Source organism: Epinephelus fuscoguttatus, linkage group LG14, assembly GCF_011397635.1.
Source record: "Epinephelus fuscoguttatus linkage group LG14, E.fuscoguttatus.final_Chr_v1".
In the NCBI taxonomy this organism is placed as follows: domain Eukaryota; kingdom Metazoa; phylum Chordata; class Actinopteri; order Perciformes; family Serranidae; genus Epinephelus; species Epinephelus fuscoguttatus.
In genome coordinates, this window is record NC_064765.1 from 14,913,149 (window position 1) to 14,938,081 (window position 24,933).

Genomic DNA, 24,933 nt, shown 5'->3' on the forward strand with positions numbered 1-24,933 from the left:
GGTATAGTATGTTGAAAAAGTGCTAAAAAAAACCGTCGTATAGTATATCGAAAAAACTCACAATATAGTATGTGATAAAAAGGTGCAAAAAACTAATAGTATAGTATATAAAAAAAAACCTGGAAAAAAAGTCATAGTATAGTATGCCAAAAAAATGTCATAACATAGTATGTCGGAAAAAGTGCAATTAAATTCATAGTATAGTTTGTAAAAAAAATAAAATAAAAAAAAGTGCTAAAAAAAGTCATAGTATTGTATGTCGAGAAAACTCATGGTATAGTATGTTGAAAAAACTACTAAAAACGTCATAGTATAGTATGTTGAAAACAGACATAGTACAGAGTGTCAAAAAAAAAAATCAGTAAAGTATGTTGAAAAATCTCATAGTATAGTATGTTGAAAAAAGTGCAAAATATAGTATGTCAGCCCAAATCATGAAAAAAGTCATAGTATAGTGTGTCGTCCAAAACCATGAAAAAGTCATAGTATAGTATGCCGTCCCAAATCATGAAAAAAAAGTCATAGTATAGTACGTCGTCCAAAACCATGAAAAAAAATTATAGTATAGTATGTTGTCCAAAACCATGAAAAAAAGTCATAGTATGCCGTCCCAAATCATGAAAAAAGTTATAGTATAGTATGTCGTCCAAAACCATGAAAAAAAAAGTCATAGTATAGTATGTTGAAAAAACTGCTTAAAACGTCATAGTATAGTGTGTCAAAAAAACTGCAAAAAAATCATGGTATAATTTATCAAAAAAAGTGCAAAAAAGTCATAGTATAGTATGTCGAAAAAGTGTAAAAAAAAAACAAAAAACGTCATAGTATAGTATGTTGAAAAAAGTGCAAAAAAAGTCATAGTATAGTATGTCGAAAGAAGTGCAACTAAAAGTACTCATACTAGTCATACTATACTATGACTTAAAAAAGTCATAGTATAGTATGTTGAAAAAACTCATGGTATAGTATGTTGAAAAAACTGCTAAAAACATCACGGTATAGTATGTTGAAAACAGACATAGTATAGTGTGTCAAAAAAAGTGCAAAAAAATTCATCGTATATCTTGAATAATGTCATAGTATAGCTTGTTGAAAAAAATGTAAAAAAGGTCATACTATAGTATGTCGAAAAAAGTGCAAAAAAAGTCAGAATAGTTTGTCAAAAAAACTGCTATAAATGTCACAGTATAGTATGTTGAAAAAAGTCATGGTATAGTATGTCACAAAAGGTACAAAAAAGTCATACTATAAAATGTCATAAAATGTCACAGTATATTATGTAGAAAAAAGTGCAATAAAAGTCACAGTCTAGTATGTCGTATATCTGAAATATAAGATCAAGTTACGCATCTATCTGTAAATCTATCGTGCAGACACTGAAGTGAATAGTCGCCTCCAGGAATTCAATTCTCCCCAAGTACAGATTCTGATACCTGAATTTGGCATTTGTCAATACAGAGTAACAATTTGATATTTGTGGGCTTTCAACCAGAGGCTTTCTGTTGGTCCAGTGGTTAAGATGCACACCACACTGCAGTTCAATTCTGGCTTTAATGCAAATGCCCAAGAAGTACTTAAAGAAGAAACCGTACCCCTGTCTGTGTGGAGGAGATAAAATCACTCTTATATGTGTAATGCACCCCGAAGCTCCCTGCGACACAAAACCTGTTACTGGAAGGTTTCATACTTTTATTGTGATCCATTTGAAAAAAGGTTTTACAAAAGGTAACATTCAATTTTTACACCAATTCTTTAAAAAAATCACTTAAAATAAGGTCTTGATACAACAAATTCAGTTAACTAAGTAATGGCTTCTATGAACAATGTGAAAATAAGATAATATACATGTAAATGAATGCTACAAACATGAGGACAAACTGAGGAAGGGATTACATTAATTAAAAACAAAACAAAACAAAACAAACAATGGCATGATTGTTTTCCTTTTGACTTGAGTGACATCTGGCCAGAATTACCAACAGAGCAGTTATTGCAAAACGTAACCGTCATCTGGTCTCCAACTGGAATGTTCGATGACAAACACACCCTCGGGGGGGGGGGGGGGGCTTTCTGATTGGTTGCATCCGTTTCTCTGTTTTCTTCACATGGCAACGCCGGTGCGCATTCTCCTCCTGCAGCCGTGTGCAGACGACGATGGCGAAGGAGAGGCCTGCAGGAACTTAGAGGTAACCACTCTATGCTTCTATGACCTCCATCATGTGGCTTCCATTTAGGCGACACAGATCAGCGGAGACAGTTTCAGATAAAACTGAGATACACTGAATTTACAACAAAAATATGCAAAAGGAAAGAAAAATAAAGATGTGTTTTGACGTGGACAAGCACAGCGGACGGCGTGCTCGTGAGGACAGATGAGACATTCTGTTCAGACTGACCAGATGCTGGAAGAAGTTGCCCCCTTTTTTCAGAGCGGCTTGCATCTATTTCCCCCTTGCCTCCAGGCGGAAAACAACTTCGGATCAGTGGCACTGTCGTCCTACTCTGACACCGGCTGAACCTCCTGCTCTGCTTGAAGCAGCACAGCATGACATCACAGTCGCCGCTGATTGGGCGACAGCTGCTGCGGCTTTATTCAAGGAGAGTTTGACATCGTTGAGGGAACACGCTTGGTTTCTTGCCCAGAGATAGATGAGATTGATTTGTGTCAACTTTCCCATCTTGCTCTCTACGAGAAAGCAAAAGAGCATGCTTCCCAAAATGGTGAACTATTCCTTTAAAAAAAACAGAAGCGGTCGTTATGGCGACAGCAGAGCAACAGTTCGGCGTGGATGCAGTGCTGCTTCAAACAGACCACGGTTCTGTCAGAACTCTCCACAGACAAAAATTCAATCATCCAAGAGAGGTTCACTACTTCCTTTTCTCTCTTTCAGATACTCCTCTCCTTCCTCCTCCTCATCATCATCATCATCATCATCATTTCACAAACACATGTATCTCCATTACAGTTACATCATCTGCAAAGCTTAAAAAAACACATGCACCTCCAGCATTTTATACAAGAGTATGATACAAAATAAGGCATTTCATCGTGTTGAGTATTCATGTCGCGTGTTGAGTGTTAATGCATCTTTCTGTGTGTGTGTGTATGTGTGTGATTGTGTGTATGTGTTTATGCGTGTACATAGCAACCACATTTTAATGTTATTTTTTTTTTGCCCGCCTATAAAAAGACTGCAAAAAACAAACATAAAGTCATGATAACTCTTACTTAAAATATATATATTTGTCATATATATTTACGTATATATTCATATGTAAAAAACAAACAAACAAAAAAAGGTAAGAGGGGGACAGAGAGAAGCCCAAGAGGTCCCTGTGATAGGCCAGTTCTCCCAAAAAAAAAATAAAAAAATAAAAAAAAAAAAAATCACCACCTCAGCCCCTCATTCCATAACCTCACCGGGCGCCACGGTGACCAGCTGCAAAGGGATCTCCTGATTGGCTACGAGGTCATGGGCGGCGGTCTGGAGGATGAGCGTGGTGCCATCGGCGGTGATGACAGCGTCGGTGGTGGGCGGAGACGTGGAGGAGGGGATGCCGCCTTTTTTATTCTGGTGAGTCTTTATGTGCTTGGCCAGGTGGTCGCTCCGCATGAACCTCTTGGAGCACTCTGTGCACACGAACTTCTTCTCTCCTGTGAGGTCAGCGACACACAAACATCAGACACAGAGCAAATAAAACCTTTACTGGTTCACACACACCATCAAACGCTGACTGATAAATAGACTGGACCAATTAATTTGTTTTATACGTTTGCCATTAAGTATCAATATACTGTGGCACAGACAAGCCAAAAACCTGATTAGGGGTCATTTAGAAACATTCACACCTTTGCAAAGTTTGACCACAAGAGAGCACCGATAGGTTTATTTTCTTAACTGTAAAGCGTCTAAAACGTACTAGTAAGTTCATTCACTTTAGAAAGTCTTGTAACACTTTTCCACCCAAATTATTTTGTGTACGCAGGTTTTTTAAAAACAGGTAAACCCACTTTACATAGATGATAGCCTATGCCAGTAGACCACAGCTGTGTACAGGGCTCTGTGTGTGGTTTTTCTTTTTGGTGTGTCATGTTCAACATCACCGACAGGCCGAACAACAGGTTAGTAAACAGTAGAAAGCAGCATGGAGCCTCAGTCTCTCTTTTAAACTCAGTGCAGATTAATTTAAATCAATGTTTGAGAGCTGCTTGAGCGATAACGGATGGTGTTCTGTGATTGAGCGTCATTGCATCTTGCCAGTTAAAGGGGCTAAAATTAGCCTATTCATGCGGGTGCTGTGTTTCCATCAATGACAATCACAGCCTGAGCTGATAAATACCTGTGACTACTGTAAAGTCATTTGACCCTAGTGTGAATGGGAAGTATAACCTTTCCCACTGCATTAAAAAGCCAGGTGCAAGCAGGTGTTAGCGAGTTTTACAGGTTTTATTGACGTGTTTTGTTTTTTTTTTACCACGTTTTTGTTATAGCATACTATATTATGTTTTCATGACATACTATATTATTTTTTAAAAAATGCATGCTTTACTATGATTTTTTTTATGACAAACTAAAATAAATAGATTTTTTTTTATTATGGCATACTATATTCTAAAGAGAAAATGGTGGCATACTGCCATTATACTATGATTTTTTTTTTTTTAATGGCATGCTTTTCCTTTTTATTGCACCTACAGTTTTTTTTTCAGATATTTTTTTGGGCATTTTTACCTTTATAGACAGGACAGTTAAGTGTGAAGGAGGGAGATAGAGAGGGGAAATGACATGCAGCAAAGGGTCACAGGCTGGAGTCGAACCCGGCCACTGCGGCAACAGCCTTGTACATGGGACGCCTGCTCTATCCACTAAGCCACCGACGCCCCCACCTACAGTTTTTAATGGCATACTATAATATGATTTTTTATGACATAATACACTGTCATAACATATAATGACACACTATACTATAATATTATACTATAATATGACATTTGCTACATTTTTATTTATTAAATGACATACTATGACCTCTTTATTACATAATCTGTTATAGATTTTTCATTATGGCGAACTATACTATGATGTTTTTTTGACATACTATATTCTAAAAAAAAAAAATTGGCATACTGTTTTTTTTTTGGTATACTATACTATCACTTTTTAATTACATATTACATATCTATTTAATGGCTTACTATAATGTGTATTTTTTATGACATACTATATATCTATACTACATACGTTTTTAAAGGCATACTCTTCACTTTTTTCATGACATACTATTTTATGAAATGTTTTCGGACATACTGCAGAAGGGGTTCCTAAAGTTCTGATGACTGAGTGCCATGTTGGGAAACCAGAATATGACTGACGAGTAGTGTATTAACTGTTAGCTATTGAAAGTACTGGAATTGAAGTGGACCACAGATGATTTACTCATAATGCATACATTTCACAGCATGTTCAGAGAATGGATTAAGAGTTTCTGGGGGCTGCCTTTGGCCTGTACGCCGCACTTTGAGACACTAATGATGTAGAGCCAAAACAGGTGACTAAGACTGTCCATGGAAATTAGACATATTACATCGTGATAGGGACATTCTGTGTTTGTTCCTACAGGGCTTTAATTAGAACGATTATAATCTAACTAAGGCTTTGTTCATAAATCATCTACAAATACATTTAAAAATAATAAATCTCCATCAGAGATTGTCTAGCAACAGCATCCTAGGATTCCTTTTTAAATCTGGGGGATTTAAAAGTCAAAAGAAAATTTGTCTTGCTGTCAGATGAAACACAATACTTCACAAGACTTTAAACTACACAAAAATATTGACATACATAAAACACTTGCGGTGTTACACTTGATAAATGATCAGTATAATTCTAGTTACTTTCTATTGTAAGCAATTATCAAATCAAATACTTGATAATAATAAATACTGTTCATGCCGCTGGGATAATTTCAGTAATGATTACAGACCATATATTCATCTCCTGTGACGCTGAACACCACCCAACATATTTACATCCTCTTAGAAAGAGGTCTCTACTAGTTACTGCCTTCATAAAACAATCAGACTTCGCAGTGCATATTTCAAAATGTCTGAGCATTTAGTTTTGGAGCTGCTGCAAGTTTTCATTTTCTCACTTCACAGATGATGCTTGACACCTCTTATCACTGAACATTGCGTAACCAAAAACAATGGAAGGGACAGCTGCGGACGAACATGAAAATATTTTGGTGACTGTTACATTTTAGCTGCAAAGTCTAACAACAGGAACATCTCCTACAAACTAAATATGTTCCTTTAAAGTTCATGTTGTCACTCTTCCAACATGGATTCACGTAACTCATCTACACCTTATAACTTGCACTCAACATAAAACCAAAGTGCCGTTGCTCATCTGAGCGTCGTCTCACCTGTGTGTGTCCTCCTGTGTCTCTGCAGCTCGTCACTCCTGGTGAACCTCTTCCCGCAGAACATCCAGTTACAGACGAAGGGCCTCTCTCCGCTGTGCCAGCGCAGGTGAGCTCGGAGGTGGGACGTCTTCCCGTAAACCTTCCCGCAGCCGGCGATGTGGCAGATGTGCTGCTTCTTCTTTCCCATGCCTGAACCTCTGTCAAGTGCCAGAAAAATGCAAAATAAGAAGAAAGCAAGCACAAACACTGCTGAACGCAGAGGCGGAAAATCTGCACTTTAAAGACATACACAGCTTATAAAAGACTCAACAATGCAAGGACTGCTTAATAATAAAAGAATAATAATCCTACATCACTGTGCTCACCAGGGAATAGCCAAAACATTCACATTTTGTATTTGCATGAATGTCTTCTGCATGCAAATACGAATTTGCAACTGAAGTTTTGATGCCACAAAAACAAGATGTAAAACCAGTTAAACTGCTTCGGTACAGAAATGTAAAGCTGGGTGCAACAAATCATTTCCAGTTAAATACAAATTTCTACAACTATAAAATAGCAATAAAAGAGAAGCATATTTGAGGTTGTGAGGCATCAAGAGTTTAGCACAGCCGCTGGAATGGAAACATCTGCGGGCATCACTGACAAGTGTCTTTAAATGGAATTTATGGCTGTATGAAAACTGGCTGTCGCTGAACAAACCTGCATCATATCGCTGTAATATTTTTTTATTACTGTAATTACGATGTTTAATAAAGTTTTAGGGCAACATTGAGTTAGAGTTAATTTTCTATCTTTTCTAATTAACAAATAAATGTATAATAATTTCCCAAATGAGAGATTACTGAAGCACTTCCTTTCCATTTCTCAGAGCTGAGCTGAACATCTACACCTCCTCGTATCTGTGTATCCGAATGTGTGTGATTCCGACAGGCCCACCCACCTTCCTCCAGACTCTTTGCAGTTGGGGCAGGTGCAGGCTACTCTGCGGAGCCTCTTGCCCTCCCCGCCCTGCGTCTCCATGTCCTCGTCTCCGATGGGGACGCGCAGGTTGTTCAGATCACTGGGGTTCAGCGTGGAGTCTCCGCTCAGCTGCCACTCCTCAGAGTCCGGCTCCTCCTTTATCTGGATACCTGAATCAGGGACGCAGACGTGATTTAGCATGGGGAATGTAGCATTTGCTGATTGAAATGAAGTGTAATGTGTGTGGGGGGGTTGTACAGCGTGTGCAGGCGTCCCATACCTGCCGGACTGTTTGCATCCTCCCCCTGTGTGTACTGAATTCCACTTTGTGCTACAGAGTTCACCGTGACTGTCTGGAGGTTGGGCAGGCTGACCTGGCCTGCCTGGCCCAGAGGGAGGGTGTGGACCGGGGCTAAGGTCAGCTGCTGGGCCTGCCCCTGCCCCTGGGGCAACTGGAGCCCCTGGAGTGACTGGACCCCCTGAACCTACAGAGAGAGAGAGGTGGGATCAGGGTTCCTATTAAAGCAAGCACATACACTTTCAAGCTTTTGCAGCACCTTACAGCTGTGGTAAATTACGTATTTATATACAGTACATACACTCATTGGCCACTTTATTAGGTACACCTGTACAATCTAGTTCAGTGGTTCCAAACTGGTCCAACCACAAGGTCCAGATTTGTCCTTAGCCATTAGTTCAAAGTCCACACAGTTTAATATATTCAGCATCATATCTGCTTTTCACCATGTCGTCGAGTGACTTTGTTGCCTTGGTCACACAGCTGTCTATTAATCACTCACTCTACAGCAGGAAATGACACTTCAAAATAAAAGCTCTGTGCTGGAAATTAACTGTACTCTAAAATAAAGTGTGTTTTTTACAAAATTGACATGTTCGTGAGTCATTTGCAGTCCATTCAGAATGGACCTGTGACCTACTTTTGGACCGCGACCCACCAGTTGGGAACCATCGATCTAGTACAATCTGACTTATTTTATTTCTTTAGCTGAAAAGCAAACTACTCGGTCAGCTAGTGATTTATTTCTAACGTATAGCAATTACAATTTCAAACATCTTCGAGGACTTTTTACACCTTGTAAACATCACATTGAGATCCAGCACCTGTGCGAACCATGTGGGATACAAGATTCACAGTGCAAAAACACAACATGCTACTTAAATACTGCCCAAAAACAACTTCTATAGGGCCACTTTGTTGCGTTAAGACATGAAGTTAAACTTCCCACACACTCCTTATAGGTTACCTGGAAGGTCTGCCACTGGATCTGTCCAGTAGCGGTGACAGTTTGGGCCTGGATGAGGAAGGTCCCCGGGTTGACCAGCTGTACGCTCTGAAGAGTCTGACCTGCTGCGGTCAGGTCCTGACCCTGAGCCACCTGGGCCACCTGGGCCTGACTGTCCCCGGACAGCTGCAGGATGGGCTGCGAGATAGTGGTGGCGTTAGAAGATGAGACCTGCGGAGAAATGGGAATAAATTACAATTATTTACAAAGGTTGAGAAACAGTGTTCATGTCTTGTTTCCACAGAATGTCGACAGGCATCCAACACTTACATTTAAAGGACTTTTTCAAGATCTTTTTTTTCAAAGCAGGTTTAAGACACATCATCTTTTTCTTATTCAAGCATTGCAGGTAAGTATTTAGGCGAACAGTATATATGTAGTCCAGTGTAAAGGCAGGTTTTATAAAGTGATAGTCTACATTTTGCCAACAAGTAAGTAAGTATAAGGTAAAAAAACACATTTTATGTTCTGTGGTAGGTTTAATGGTGTGTAACATCAGCCACGCTGAAAAGCTGGACTCATTCTGGCAAAAATAAATTAAAAGATGGATAAATTAAATTAGATTACATTTCTGTGGTGATTAAGGCCTCTCAAATTTAAATCTAAAACCATTTAAAGACCTTTAAGGCCTAATATTTTCAGAACTGAAGGCATTTTTAAGGGCTTTTAAATGACCTGCGGACAGCCTGCTCTACGTCAGAGGTCATGGTTTCACAGCACAGTGGATAGTTAGCTTTGATCATATTAATAAATTGCAAGCTAGAGCATTTCCCACAGGCTAAGAATTCATTTGTGGTTGCTGACCCTCAGGGAGGGAGGGTTGCACAACAGCATTGTATTCACCAGCTGACATTTGATCACAGAAGTACAGTCTGCACTTTAATATGGAGTTATACAGTATGTCAACATGTTCAAGGAAGAGGAAACAAACAAAAGATCCCAGAGTGGGAGGATAATCTAGGTGGATCTGCAAAATGAATTCTGGGAAATTTGGGATTCATATCAGACACAGTGAGAGGCCTTAAAGCAGCGGTTCCCGACCTTTTTGTCTTGTGACCTCCTCAATCATTAGGGCTGGTGTTTTAAATTTCTACATACTAGTGCCGATTCAATACCTGACAGATACCAGAAAGACTCTCACGATGCTCAGTAATGTTAAGTACGACAAGACTACAAGTCTCACATGTCATTGCTTATGTGCTCTTGTGTATTTGCTTTTAAAACCTGCCAGGAAACACAGATAAAATTAGCCTGCGTGGCAAAATCTGGCACATTTACATAATAGGCTTAAGTGTTCATGTTAATTTATGTGCATTGTCTCTTCTTAAATAAAATAAAATAAACACAAAATCCAAGTCTGATCAGACATTTGAAGCCAACATTCAGTAACTGACTGTTTCCAGTACTGACACATTTTGAATAATGATAAGAAAGTATTGTGGTTCAATCGATATCCACAAGACAACACCAGTTATGACCTTTGTGGGGACCAAAGAGTATTTTCCCCTCCCAGATTTTTAGGCCTAAAAAACAGAAAGCATCAAGCACCTCACAAAAAATATATATAATTTTGTGTAACATAAATATGTATTTTCCTTCTCAGAACTTAACATTCTTCTCCCAGATTTATCTTACAGGCCTGACACACATACACATGACATATTGTTAAAGACACAACTCTGACCTGGATTTGCTGCAGGTGGTTGTGGGAGTTGTAGTTCTCTGTAGAGGGGTCAGACACGCCTGCAGACACAGCAGTCGCTTGGGTCAGAACCCCGGTGCCGTCGATGGTTTCTGGAAGCTGGGAGTTGTTGGAGGAGGAAGTGGTGGTTGGCACGTAGAGTTCTTGGTTGGCGCCGCTCACCGTCACCAGCGGCTGCTTGACGCCTGTGTCCTGACCCTGATTGTCCAGCGTCTGGCCGCCCATGATCAGCTGACCTTCGGGTGTTACCCCTGTCGCGATGGGGACCGTCTGCGCTCCGGTCAGCCCTAGAGACTCCAGATCCACACTGTTTATAGGGACGAACGTTATGTTGCTGGGCAGCCCTACAGGCACTGTGCCGGTGTATGCCGACCCCCCAGCCAGTGGGACGCCTTGGATTGACTGTACTTGGCCCGCCTGCGTCAGGAGATCTGTGGTCGCTGTCGTGGCACAGCTGATTCCAATGCTACCCTGGGTCCCATCTTGGAGGAGCTGGATCTGCCCGGTGCCATCATCCAATCCCTGTGTGAATCCTGCAAGTGTCCCATCTGCATTTTGGATTTGGGGGATGACCTAGAAGAGCGAGCGACAGTTTTGAGCAGGAAGACAGAGAGAGTATAACCCTATTGTGTCTGAAAATGTCTTTCTGTGTCTTTTTACCTGATACTGAATGCCTGACACTCCGTTGGCTGCGGCCTCATTCCCAGATGCTGTAACATAAATGGGCTGGCTGGGCAGACTCCCAATAGGAAGCACGTACTGCCCGTTGGACGTGACAATCCCAGAGTTTGGAATGTGAACGATTCCCTGGTCTTCTTTCCCAGTTGAGACAGGAGTCAACACCTCCCATCGGTCTGAACCCGTCAGCTGAATGGCTGACATATCTGTCGTCTGGGAGTAACATGAACACTCAGATTAACACACTTCAGCAACAAGACTCATCTCAGCTTCAGATTACATCACAGAAAAGGGGAAGCAGCCTGGCTATTGTCTGCAAATCAGTAATGAATTCAGAGATTGTGCTGCTACATCAAAGGCAGAGTACATCATGGGGAGTGGAGGATCATGCAGGATTTACACTGATGCAAACGATGCAACAACCACAACCTAGATGCAACCACCAGTGTACAGAGAGGAGATAACAGGCTCGAGAGCATGGTGTGGGGGATGGGTGGCTATTGCAACACAATTGAACGCTACTGTTTTGATTATGGAGGCTATCCCTGCAATATTATCACACCCCGGCATCCTCCCAGCCCAAGGTACACCGGCTATCTTCCAGTGAGCCGACCCAAGTGACTGACTTCAGTGTCCTACCCACTATGGGCGGGTTTTACAGGGGTAAAGTGGGTGGCCGTTATTGAGGGGAACACAGGAAGTGTACGGCTTTCACCCCATGCCATCAAAATTTTAAAACGTGTGAACTTCATGCTCTCAAAAACACAACCAGAAATCGAAAGCGAGCAAGAAAGACGAGCTAGAAAATGTCGGATACCTGTGTTTCCGCTGCGCCGGCGGGTTGCAGAAACTCGCTTTGACTGCTGTCCACGTCCGCGGACGCCATTTCTCCTTGTTTCAGAGGCTGCTCTGGCGCTAGCAGGGAGAGAGGGGGAAACTCAGCAAAACTCTGTAATCTTCAACTCCTGCCTGCCAGAAAAGCCCGCAAAGCATCCCCACTCTCCAGTCCAAAAGGAGCTGACTGCGAAATTCAACTTTGCAGCGCAGATTCTGTGGCGATTTCGGCCCAGATTGACTGTTTACTTTGTCAACTCCGTGGCTAGCCAGCTAGCTCGGTTAGCTAACCATATCTAGCTAGTTAGCAGCAGAGCAAAAGATAAAAAGACGCAGCTTGCTTCGCTGTAGGTTGCACAAACTCACCGATTAGTTGCACGCTTCGATGCGCTAAATGTTTACGTACCAGTCATAGCGTGAGTGGTAGTAACCGGGAGGATTATCTGATAAACTAAACTCCAAACATGATTATTTTATCAAAGGCGGGCTAGTGTTGATCGGTGAATTCGGGTCGATTTTTTTCTATTTTGATTGACGGTGCGGGAAACACAAAAAGGTGGGACTAACAGGCTTGACCGTCGAATTTGCATCACATTACAGGACGTCCCGCCCTTCTTCTCTAACGCGATTGGCTGAGTGAAGGCTTCGCCGCACGCCATTGGCTGAGCGGAATGCCAGTCATTTTTCATGGGACGTGTGTTTCCTGTTTGTTGTGTAGCGAGACAAGAGCTGGAATGCAGTTGTTAAATTCCCAACAGAGATAGTTGTAAAACAGCGGCGTCTGTGTCGAAATTATACACTTTATTCAATCCTTTACATATACAACCAAGCTATATGTTCTTAATAATAGTCGTTGACTTATTTCAGTGCGATTTCTTGTCGTCGCAACACGTAAACATGCCTCAGACCTGCGACGAGAGTTAGTTTTTAAAGTTTCATGTTAACTGTATAACGTCTGCTGGCCTCCATTACTTCCCTGTAACAAAGCAGTTTAAAACTATGTGTTACTGACATGTATTAACCTGTAGCTGATGGTTTATTTCGTGTCCATATTGTCACATTTAACCAAAAGAACATATGCTAACATTAACATCTATAAATGAACATTTTAAATGACAAACTGTCCTCTCTTGATGTGCATCTTCTCACCATTATCACACATATGTTTCAACAGATGAAGTTTGCTCAACAAAACAAATTAACTCTTCATTTATGTTATTGATATATTGGGGAGAATATTAAGGGTTTGGTCCACAAAAAAGCTATTTTGCCATCTGAAATTGATTGTTAATAAATAAAAACTTCCACATGATTACATCCCTACCTGTGTGGAGCATGAGTGTGTCACTGCAGTAATGACTTTTAGTGTTTAATTATAAATTAATGTCAATGCATAAAGCTATATATTGAATTAACTAATGCATTCATAAACAAAGAAAAGAAAACTGCCCTTAAATTAAGTGAGCACAAAGTGTAAACTAATTTAAGGCAGGAAAAAATGTCAAGAATTAGAGTAAAAGTTCCTTTATGATCTCAGAAACAGCAGTTTCAAATATAAAACAGTCAAATACAACTTTAAATCTAAGTCAGCTTGTAGATCTGAAGTTGTTTTAAACGGGCAGACACAAGTAGATAAAATAAAAATACTTTTAAAATGCCTTTTGTGATTCCATTGTAAAACTCAATGAATTTAAAATTTAAATGAGTAAATATATTACATTTGCAAATGAAATTACCTTTATTTCTTCCCCCTTTTTCTTATATTAGTTTGCAGAGTGCCTTTTATTGACCTTGCATAATAGAAGACACAATTAAATTAGAAGTGCTACTCCTGTAAGGTGCTTACAGTTAAAACCACATCCTCCATATCATGGGTGCAGATCTGGTGACAAGTTTGGGGGGGACACAATCGGTTGTGATTTTTTTTTAATTGCATGTGTGCAAATCGTGCCCACAGAGCGCTTGAGATTGCCAGCATATTTCACGATTTCATAGAGGCTCATCACTGTCACCAAGTCATTCAAAAAGCACTACAAAGAGAATCATATGCTTACCTTTACTGTTTATTTCTCTTAAACAGCCAGTAGTACATGGAACCAGCCATCACCCTCCTTTTCACTGCTTCGCTGTTAGTTAATGCTACTTCTAGTTTCAGGGTCTCAGGCATGTTATGTCCACTCACGTTCTCATCTCTTGCCTCTCACGGATTCCAATTTCTCCTCATCATCTTCCCTTTCTCCCAGTATATAGGATTGCTGTATACATTTGTTCAATTTCAATCATTTAAGCTATTTAGAATTGGGGGGGACAATTTGTGTTTTTCAGAATTTGGGGGGGACATGTCCCCCCTGTCCCCCCTGGGATCTGCACCCATGCTCCATATATTCAACCATCCAATCCTCACACTAATAAATATCAGACAATAAATAAGTGCACTAGGTGAAGACCTACATAGCACGTCTGTGAATATTGCACATAAAGTGTAGTAATTACACTTACAAGAAAAGTTCATCCTGTGTATTTGAATTCATTTAATGTCCTTATTGCTGTGAGGAAAAGCTGTGTTTAAGTCTGAATAATCTCTAGCGTGTTGCATTTTGTGATAACTTTAGAGACAGCTGGGTTATTTTTTTCTTACTTAAAGCTTATTAAAGCCTCATTAAAGACAAATAAGAGTTATTAATCTGATAATAGCTTGTTAAAATATATCACTTCATTCATTGATTGTAATTAAACACTGTAAAAACTTTGTGTTGCATTTAACATAATGAGGGAAAATTAGAGACACAAAGCATTGACAGGTTTGTCTCCTTTTATTGACACATGCATATTGATGAGGATGACATATATTACATCCCGGCACCCTCGGGGTGACTGGATTTTCTATCTTCCACAGTATGTGTAATGACGGGATTGTTGGGTGCTTTTGAAAATAAAGACATTCACACTGTGGAGGCAGTGAGATGAAACAAGAGAAATGATGAAGCTGTACAATCCAGATGATCCACAGAGCATTCTTGTAGCTGATTTACAATGAAGCATTGTCTCGTAACACGGGGTTCATAATGTAAATGTCGTCTTGTTTTTTTCTTTTCACTAGCCCAAAGCAAAGTCCATAAAAGCAGCATGTACAACAACGATCTCCACTCAGGTGAGTCATCCTGCACTGTCAGGGATTCCTGCTCTCTTTAAAATAATAGTCTTCTTTCTCAGAATACGGCACAGTACCGACCCAAAGCGCAACACTGAGTGATGGATTTCATTTTCTCTTAACAGTAAACACAGCACCAGTCAAACTTTGATAGACACTGCATATTTTAGCTTAATCATATTACGTATTATGACTTAACTGTAATTAGCACACATCCAGGAATGTTTAACTGAGCAAAAGGCATAAATAAACTGAGAAACTAGTTTGTAATTTTAGGGACAAAGACTTAAACTTACTCATATTTTCCTTTTTTAATAAATGCTGATTAGGCACCTGCAGCAAACAACACATGCTGTATATTACTATCACTCATGGTGGCACTGTTTACCAAGTTTTTATCATATAGGAGCTGATTCACAGATTGAACACACCTGGCTGTATTAAAGCACCAATTCACCCTGTGTTCATGTGGTATCAAAATAATCAGAAAAATTAGTTCCTGACTGAGAAAATTCACATGAACACCTCCCAAAGTCAGAACAACTCGGAAAGATTTAGGGCAAGAGTTGACGTCATATATGCAGAAACATGGCGGACGAAAGTATATGTTCAATTGATAGTAATTATAAATTTACGTGTCACTTTTTTGCTCGCATGTAATTTGTAATATGGTATTAGGTTGTAACCATTAGTTGCAGTCCACGTAGAGTGAGCTAGATTATTTAGAAATGTTTTTTATTAGCATTAATCAGGAGAAGGAATATTTAAGTAGTTTTAGAGGATGTACTGGTGCAGCAACAAGCATGAGACAAAATCACTTTGTGATATAGAGCTTTAAACTGTCATAAATGTGTTGTTTAAATGCTTTGAGCAATAAAATACAGCGTCCATGTTGCTTTTACATCATGACTTAAAGCACATGAACACACCGAAGTCAGAAGAACGACTTTCCAACTCGAGAAATTGGACTCTCAGAGGAGCACATGTTGTTATGATGAGAGTTCGCCAATTTATCAGCAGTTAACATGACGATTAACAGTCAATTAATGACAGAAAGGTAAGCTGTTATTATACAGAGGAATTACCGTCTTAAAGATACATTAACAACAAAATAAACTGTCTCAGCATTGTGGTGTAAATGATCATAAAGCATCTAGAAAAAGAGGACAAGCTCTTATCACTTGATGCATATTAAAACAGGACAGGGCCAGCATCAATAAGAAAACAATGTGCAGCTCATGCTCTATCAAAAATACTATATTTCTCAGTTCAGCTATACCTGTTCTTCATTGAGATCATGAAAGCTTTAATAAAGTGTTTTCAGAGATGTTTGGCTGGTACAGTGTGAAAATTTGCTCCAAATATTACAGATAGGAATAGAATACCTCTGAGTGTAGAATACCTCTGACCAACCAGGCCATGACTTGATCCTCTGAATTCATAAGAGAAGAATGAAAACCAGCAGACAGCGCAGCTCTAAGGGGACCAGCTAAACAGTATTCTGAGTTCTCCCCCTGGTGATCAAGTGGTCTCATGGTTTCTTCTTAGGTGCGTTGGGTGTGTTGAATTTGAAAAAGATAATGTCCCCGTCCTCCACCACGTAGTTCCTGCCCTGTTGCCTGTATTTTCCAGCAGCCTGTGAAAGAGGACACAGTTGAATTGTTTTCAAGGATAGTTGTCAGGAAGTCAAATGCTGTTATTGGCAGAAATTCAACAGTGTGACAGTTTGAGATTAGAATTAGAGTTTATAAAAACTCACCTTCACTGCACTTTCACTGCCCTCCTCTTTGAAGTCATTGTACTTCATCACTTCTGCCATGATGAAGCCCTTCTCGAAGTCAGTGTGGATCTTTCCTGCAGCTTGAGGAGCCTTGGTCCCTTTCTGTTGGAACAAAACAATGAGAAAATTAAATTAAAAAAAAGAACTGAAAAAATAGAAACACATCTGCCAAACTGAAGAATTTTATCACAGACAAGGACAGACATCACAGTAAATGCTGCCCACGCACATTATGGTGTCAAAAAAAACAAACAGTAAATTCTTTTTGCAACTCTCCAAAAACATGCTGCTACAAATGCAGAATGAATTTTCAAAAAGCAAAAAATGTGATGTTAAAATAATGTTCAATGAAGCTTTGTATGGTGGCTCCTAAAGACTAAAGAGTCATGCTGTCGTCTATTTGAGTGTATATTTTAACACACCCACAAACATTTTTCGCTCCTATTTTTACGCCTTTTAAAATCCTACGCCAAGGATGTTTTAGAGTGTACACTTATTTAGAAACGTGTCATGCTGTTGTCTGTATGAAAGTATGTTCAAATCTTTGCTATTTTATTATTAGATTTTTATGATCATTATTATTTATTTCTTTTTATTTCTTTTTTATTTGATTTTGGTTTATTACATTAAATTAAATTTAATTCAGTTTCTTTTTATTATTTGATTTTATTTTATTTTGTTTTGAAATCAGATTCTGACCTCCATGTGACTTCCTGATTAAATACAGTACAGTGAAAATCTACACCACAGAAATGTGCTGCAAAATACTTTAACAACAATACTCTGCAAATTCAGAAACTCTGCAAGTATTTAAACACATGCGACATAAAATGTACAACCAGAAGTAAATAGTAGTCTGGTTTCACAACTCTGAATTGCTGCACACACCTCAGTTCTTTTAGCAGTACAGAAAGTGAACAATGTAAGATTAAATAAAAGAAAAGCCTACATTTCTGGTCAAAAGGAGAAACACACCTAATTCTGTAAATTAATTTAGACTTGGCTGTCAACATGTTTTTGGATGTGTGCAAATATTGCAGCGCCAAGCATTTCAATAAGGTGGCTGAAGGAATAAAAGAGGGAGGCTGTGTTCACACAACAAGTCTGCTGCTGATGGAAAAAAAAAGTCCTGTTCTGACTGCCTGATATCAGAATTTTCCACTCATTGCACTCTATTTCAACTCAAACTCAGTGGAGAGGGCAGATATGCAGGTCTGGACACAGGCAACTATTTTGTTGCAAAAAAGCAAAATGGCACAAGCGACTCCAGCCTTTTCACTTTTCTGTATTTTGACGTGATGAACAACATGTTAGGGCATGTTAATCAGAGTATGCACAGTTTCATGTACATGGGAATATTAGTGGAATATTCATGTTCATTAGCAATCTAATCGACCTCATAGGAATATTGTCTTTTTCACAATAATGGTGATAAAACTGAATATTTTGTGCATGTAAACGTTGTCAGTGTTGCACTTCAGTGACCTACTATACTCACTGCAAATTATTAAGATTATTATGTGGCCAAAAAGAGAGAAAATACAATGATGTGATGACATAATTATTTGTCCCACCACTGATCATAAATATGTAATATTCCCATCTGACAACATGGGCTCTCGCCATTTGAGATAAGTTGATGAATATCTCTCATCTCTATCTTCGATTAAAACTTTGTTTTACAGAATATTTCTTTTGCTTTTAAGAAATTAACTGTTAAAAAATATTGCTGTACTCATGTCTTAGCAAGAGCAACAGAAACTTGTTCATGCCTTTGTTTTTAGAAGACATGATTACTGTCACAATGTCTTTTCAGGCCTCTGTAAACAAATCAAACAACAGAAGCTTATTCAGAACGCTGCTGCCTGAGTCAGCAATAAAACCACAAAACTGGGACACATCAGCCCAGTTCTTACATCTTTGCACTGGCATCCTATGAATCAAGGAATTGATCTAAAATATAATAATCAACTTGCAAAGTACTGAATGGTTTGGGACCAAAATACATGCCTGACATGCTGCTCTGGAACAGTTCTGCTCTGCGTCCCCAGTATCAGAACCAAACCTGAAGAAGCAGGTCTCTGTTACTACCGGTATGCACATCAAATTTGGAATAAACTTCTTGAACATTTGAGGTCTGCCCCAACTCTTTGTTCTTTTAAATTGAGGCTTGAACTTTTCCAGTTGCCACTGCTTTCCCTGAGGCTATTTATATGTGTCACATTGTTATAATTATACGCCTCTTAAATTCCTTAAATCTACCGTTTGTTCTTGTTTTTATTAATTGTCTTATTTTCTTGTTTTTTTTCTTTTGTATGCTTCCTCTTATGTCTGACGTGCTATATAAATAAACTTGGACTGGATCTGATTGAATGAAACCTTCAACTAACAATACAGGTGATTTATAATAAACTTTTTAGTCTAGGATCTATTGAGAGTTAAAGAAGGAATATTCATATCGCAGCACTTACCCTGATGGTCCATGCTCGCACTTCATCTGGTCCCGCTGTGAAGAAGTATTCCAGCTGTAGTGCTGCGTAGCCGGTCTTGATTATTTTGGTCAGACAACTAGAAACACACAGAGACGACATGATGGAGCAGTCAAGCAAACGTGTATCTTTAAAAAGGTAGATTCAATGTGTAAAGCCCCATTTATTTGAACAAATACAGCTCCACTTAAAAAAATCCAAACTATCCCTTTAAACCATTTCGCTACCTGATCTATAATATTCTTGCTCTGTGAGTTAAACTCTCACCTCTGTGTCTTCATTTCCTCGCTGTACTTTTTCCTCTCCTCCTCCTCCATGTCCTGCAGCTTAGACTCGATACATCCACTCACAGGGATGACCAGAGCACCGGGGTCATGAGCATCTACCCACTCCTTGATTTTTACCAACCTGTTAGAACAGGCAGCAGGGTGAGTTATTCTGAGTGTTCACAACAGCAGCCACATACTTAAACAAAATAAATGTATGTGACAAGGACGTGCACTCATGCTCGCTGTGAAGGTGAAAGCCAACCTACCACTTGTTCTTTTTCCTGATGTAATCCTTCTCTGAGAGATTAACCAGATAGATCATGGGCTTCGATGTCAGGAACAGGTATTTGTTCAATACTTCGATCTGTGGAGAGGATTTAAAAAAGGTACAAATCATAAAACAGTTTAGTTCATCAGTTAAACTAATTTCTCAGTATCTACCAAGGAGATAATGTGCAACTTGTCCCAGTGAGTCTGAAAACCTGCTAATGTTGTGATGACCAATTGGACTACTCCATCCATCAAGACAACAAGCTGACCACAGTGACAGAAAAATCACACCACTCACTGGGTTTCAGGGTGCTTTCAGACCTAGAGTTGTCTTGCTTTGGTCTGAATCAGGGACTAATGTTGTTTCAAAGTTGCATAATCACCTAGAGTTGGTTCGTGTTCTCACGGCAGCATTTACAAGCGGACCAGATCAAATGCCTGCACGAGAAAGCTGCTCTTGATTGGTCAGAATTTCCACACAGGAAAAATCCAGGAAGTAAACAAAATGTTGAAGAAGAGTACACTTGCAAGATAAATGTGACACTTTCTAATGTCTCAATGGAGGGACAACTATGCAGGTTTATTTTAGCGCTGCTCATCGTGGACTATATTGCTGTCATTGTTCATTTTAGTCAAACCATACAGTTTGAAAACGAGGCGCGGCTCCAACTAGAAAACAATGTTTTGATGCATTGGATGTGCTGAATGTGCATATTAAGGCAGTACAGGAGGAGGTGCACATTAATAATCCTCCAGGACTATAACATGCTCATGTTTAACCCAAACAATGTGTCATGTGACTGCAGTTGGTTCAGATCCAGGTTGGAACACGTTCTCACCACAAACAAACCGCACCAGAGTTCGTTTGTAACCGGACTGAGACCTTCTTGAAGAGGAGGACTCGGTCTGGTTGTTTTGTTGCGCACTCAAGTGTGATTGCTGTGTTCACATCTGCCCAACAAACCGCATTTAGGGGGCAAAAGAACTTGGGTTTGAGTGAACCAAAACAAATAGGGCAGGTGTGAAGGTAAATTTTAAACTTGCACACTAGAAAAAAAACTGGGAAAGAGGCAAACATTTGTCAAAAAATCCAAAAAAATTATGAAGATGCACAAAGTAAAACTGATTGACATGGAAAAGTTGGAATATCAAACAAAGTAAGAATGAGGGCAATGAGGGCTGATGGACGCAGACTTTGTGATATGAAAAAGAATGCTTCACCCCTAAAATGACAATTTTTATATCAATATCAGTATAATCCAAGTCTTGTTTGTCCAGTTGTATGCCATTTGACATTTATGACATATGACATTTTCCTATGCTCTGTTCAAATCCAGACTTTGTTGACAAAAACATTTCTTTTATCTCGCTGAAATAAAAACAAAAAAAACAAACAAATGTTTTGATATAGTTTTGCTCCTTTACTTTAGTTCATCATTTTTGGATTCTTTGTTCACCATGAAGGCGTGCAAGAAAAACAATGTTTTCTTTGTGAATTCAATGTAAGACGGGGTGAACAACTGATATACAAATGGTCATTAGAGGGTGAAGTATTCCCTCAACCCATTACACTGAGAATACAATGCGTCTTGAGCCACACAGCAGCCCAGTAGTACATTTTTTAAGAATATTAAATCAGCTATACAAGGTAGAACTCCAGGGAAATAGAAACACAAGCCTAACACACAAACTCATTCGAGCACACACACAAACAACATTACCTCCTTGTCGTTCCAGTCGTGGTAAAATCGGATGTGTTTCTTCTCCTCCACTATCCACTGCTTTATCTTCAACATGATGTCCTGAAGCAAGAAGCAGCAGGTTATGAGATGTCTCCAGACAGATGTTAGATTATCATCTCGTGCCCCTTCAGTGATGAATAGTGACACAATTGTGAAACAGGAAAACAGATGCTTAGCACAAACACACATTACTTACATATTCAGGTTTGAGTTTCTTGTCACCTCCTCTGACGGCCGTTTTCTCCAGCTTGTCAAGGATAGGAGTGATCATTTCCTCGTCCTTTAGTCGCAGCTCCTCGTGGATGATCTCAATGTCCCTCACAGGGTCAACGTTACCCTCCACGTGGATGATATCCTCGTCATCGAACGCACCTAAAAGACACCAGCGTTGACAGATGAAGTCAACCCGTTACAAAAATTCACATTTTGAAATCTGAGGGTCTTTTATTACATCAAAACTAAATCAACCATTTTATTTCTAAACCATGAGCAGTTCAGTTAGTATTCATGACCATGCAACTTTTTTTCCTAAAGCCACAAACTTGAGAGTTGATATTAATGGGATGTAAAGTTTTATACAGTTCAAACAGCCATGAATGATCCGAAGATTTTATTTCTCCCTAAGGGCCATATCACACCAAGCTGATGGCTGGTAAATGTTGGGCCGTCAATGAGCGTCTGTCGCCTTTGTTTTTGCAGTGTCCCACACTGTTGGTACTAGTCGGCCTTTGTCGCCTGTTTTTCTGTCAATTCAGCATGATGAATCAGCGTCAGAGCCTGTCAGTGAGAGAGATCACTCTGATCTTCTTCTTGAGAAGATAAACGGGAAGCGAGGAGGGCAAACAAAGGACTAAAGTCAAGAAGAAGTGAGGTCAAAACAATCTTGTTATATCAGGTTTTTTAGCCATTAAGCTCTTTCGCAGAACAGTTTGTAATTGTCTGTGTTACTGTTTGCTGGCACATGGTAAATATGCTTTGTCTTTTCACCATAAGGTTGTGCTGTTAATGTGCTAAGTAGCGTCTTGAATCTGTCCTGTCGGTCTTCAGGTTTCCCTTTTTAAATGATGAAACAGACCATCACTGCCTGCCGCTATGTAAAGTTAATTCCTCTTACGCATGTGCAGAACGTCTGTGCAGGTTGGCCAAGTGTTCAAATGCAAATTTCTGGCTGAGACACAGGCGACATGAATCAACGCAACCGTCTGCCTTTGTGGCCACTAGTTCTGTGTTGTCAGTTTAGTGTGCCTGGGCCTTAAGACTTTTGGATGAGGTTGAGCACCCAGGTAAATGCTACTATTTAAACGTCATCTTGGTCTGAAAAATCAATTTAGCATCTTTCCAACCTCTGATTTTACATACCAGGCAAATAATAAATTAAAATCTTTCACACTAATTTCTAGCTTTCAAGTTGGACTGGATGTTTTTGAAATGTACTTATACTACTGAGTTTTAGTAGCGATACCAAACAATACTTCCACTATACTTCACTTTGAGAAGTGTTAACATGTTTTCCTAGAAAACCCTTCTTTCATTGAAGCTCTCAAATGTTAAAAGTTGTCTATATAAAAGCAGCCATATGACCCACTGCTTGAAGAAAGCAGCCACCCCCCTCTTTTAAACACTGGGTCAGAGAGGCATTACAATTTTTGAAGCTAGAAAAGATAAGGTTTGCTTTACAAGGACTTATGGACAGTTTTATTAGTGTATGGCAACCTTTTATTACATATCTGTTTGATCAGTTGTGAGGTTGTACTGTTGGTTCTCAAAATCTGCTGTAGAACTTTAAATCGCAAAATAAAGTGGAAAAAACAGCCATATAAGGCCACTGGCTTTATTATCTTGTCTTGGGCACAGGCGTATCATCAGTGAATTCTTAAAATGAGCCTTGTTCCCCTTCATGAAGTCTAGTAGTAGGTCCTAACTTGCCCTCTCACACCTGTCCACTCTCCTCAGTTGTTACTACACAGCAGCTGCCGGCCGTAATATTGACAACTCACGGGTCATGTGGAAGATGCCGTCACAGGCACTGATGTGGGAGAGAAAGGCATTTCCAAGTCCCTGTCCTGAGTGAGCTCCCTTCACCAAACCAGCAATGTCCACAACGTTTAGGAAAGCTGGAACCTTACTAAAGAGACAAAACAGCCAGACAAGGAAGTGATCATTGGTGAGACAGAAGTCCATCAATGTTGGACAAATAACAAAAATCAGGACACACAGTCATAACACACACCTGGCTGGTTTGTGGTATTGGCAGAGAAACTCAAAACGCTCATCGGGAACTGGTACCCTGCTCTCATTTGGATCGATGGTGCAGAATGGGAAGTTCTCTGCAGAGGCTTGGCTTTTGGTCAGCACATTGAAAAAGGTGGATTTCCTACAAGGAAAGAGTCAGGGCTGTCAGCAACAGTGCAATAATCAACCCTCAATGATGAACCCAGCACTTTACAAAGACCCACATTAATTATAACATGTACATACCCGACATTAGGTAATCCCACGATTCCAATTTTCAGAGAGGTCCCAAAACGTCCGATTAATGGAGGTGGTTTGGGGGCTTCTTGCTTTTTGGGGGGCATCTGCAACAGTTACAAGTTGGTTACACCATGACAAAATACTTCACCAAGGCCAGACTTGTTTGTGCCAACACGTCACTACTACTAAAAATGATTGGTATTTATCTCCAAATAGCCCCATCCTACTCAACTAGCCCCACTGAAACGTGTAAAGCCTGCCCCAGTCATATGCTCATTCAAACACAGCATGCTAACGCTAGCTTCTGGTTAACTGAGACCACTCCTAGCTACCTGTTAGCCACAATATCTGACTGAACTGACACTACTGCCTGCATTTTACAGTCACTACAAGTAGCTCGAGAGCTAAATAGCGCAGAAAACGTCAGTATTATTACCTTTATATCCTCTTTTAGCCTATGGTCTACGTGGTGTTCACTCCTGGTTTCTGCTCACACCAGCCGCTCCGGTGGAAAGGCAAGTTGGAGAGCAAACCGGAAGTGTTTTCACGCGAGGCGTCTGTGATTGGTCGGAGAAGGAGCTGGAACGCAACGTCAGAGATGGACTAACTGACAGACTACATAAAGTTACGTTTTAACGTTGTCTGTTAGCATATTTTCATTTATTAGCATTTTAATGTAGTATATGTTAACTAAGTTCTACTATTCTTACGTTATTACATTTTTAAATAAACAGGGAAATAACCTCAAAGTTTACGGCCTTTACATGATGCGTTCAAGGACATACATACAACCAATAAATAGGCCTACGTACTGATGTATGTGGTGAAATGGGTCATCCTGATATGCACATAC

At 39.7% G+C, this 24,933-nt stretch overlaps 2 protein-coding genes across 4 annotated transcripts; both read right to left on the reverse strand.

Annotated features, from left to right (window-relative positions):
* Positions 1–1,668: 1,668 nt before the first annotated feature.
* On the reverse strand, positions 1,669–12,455 carry LOC125900904 (transcription factor Sp3-like). 3 transcript variants are annotated; one of them, XM_049596177.1, is made up of 9 exons: positions 12,274–12,455; positions 11,891–11,988; positions 11,056–11,286; positions 10,378–10,968; positions 8,655–8,864; positions 7,670–7,874; positions 7,370–7,559; positions 6,427–6,623; positions 1,669–3,655 (listed from the first exon to the last, which is right to left on the reverse strand). In XM_049596177.1, the coding sequence occupies exons 2-9, from the start codon at positions 11,957–11,959 to the stop codon at positions 3,405–3,407; spliced, it is 1,944 nt and encodes a 647-aa protein (XP_049452134.1). In that variant the 5' UTR covers positions 11,960–11,988; positions 12,274–12,455; the 3' UTR covers positions 1,669–3,404. The 3 variants fall into 3 exon arrangements, with proteins under 3 accessions (XP_049452134.1, XP_049452133.1, XP_049452135.1); XM_049596176.1 differs by having other exon boundaries at positions 12,314–12,443; XM_049596178.1 differs by lacking the exon at positions 11,891–11,988.
* A 2,246-nt stretch (positions 12,456–14,701) lies between these two features.
* On the reverse strand, positions 14,702–24,640 carry LOC125900907 (obg-like ATPase 1). Its single transcript, XM_049596182.1, has 11 exons — positions 24,517–24,640; positions 24,087–24,184; positions 23,839–23,982; positions 23,606–23,733; positions 21,805–21,980; positions 21,588–21,668; positions 19,863–19,960; positions 19,595–19,735; positions 19,310–19,406; positions 16,818–16,940; positions 14,702–16,694 (listed from the first exon to the last, which is right to left on the reverse strand). The coding sequence occupies exons 2-11, from the start codon at positions 24,182–24,184 to the stop codon at positions 16,590–16,592; spliced, it is 1,191 nt and encodes a 396-aa protein (XP_049452139.1). The 5' UTR covers positions 24,517–24,640; the 3' UTR covers positions 14,702–16,589.
* Positions 24,641–24,933: the final 293 nt, after the last annotated feature.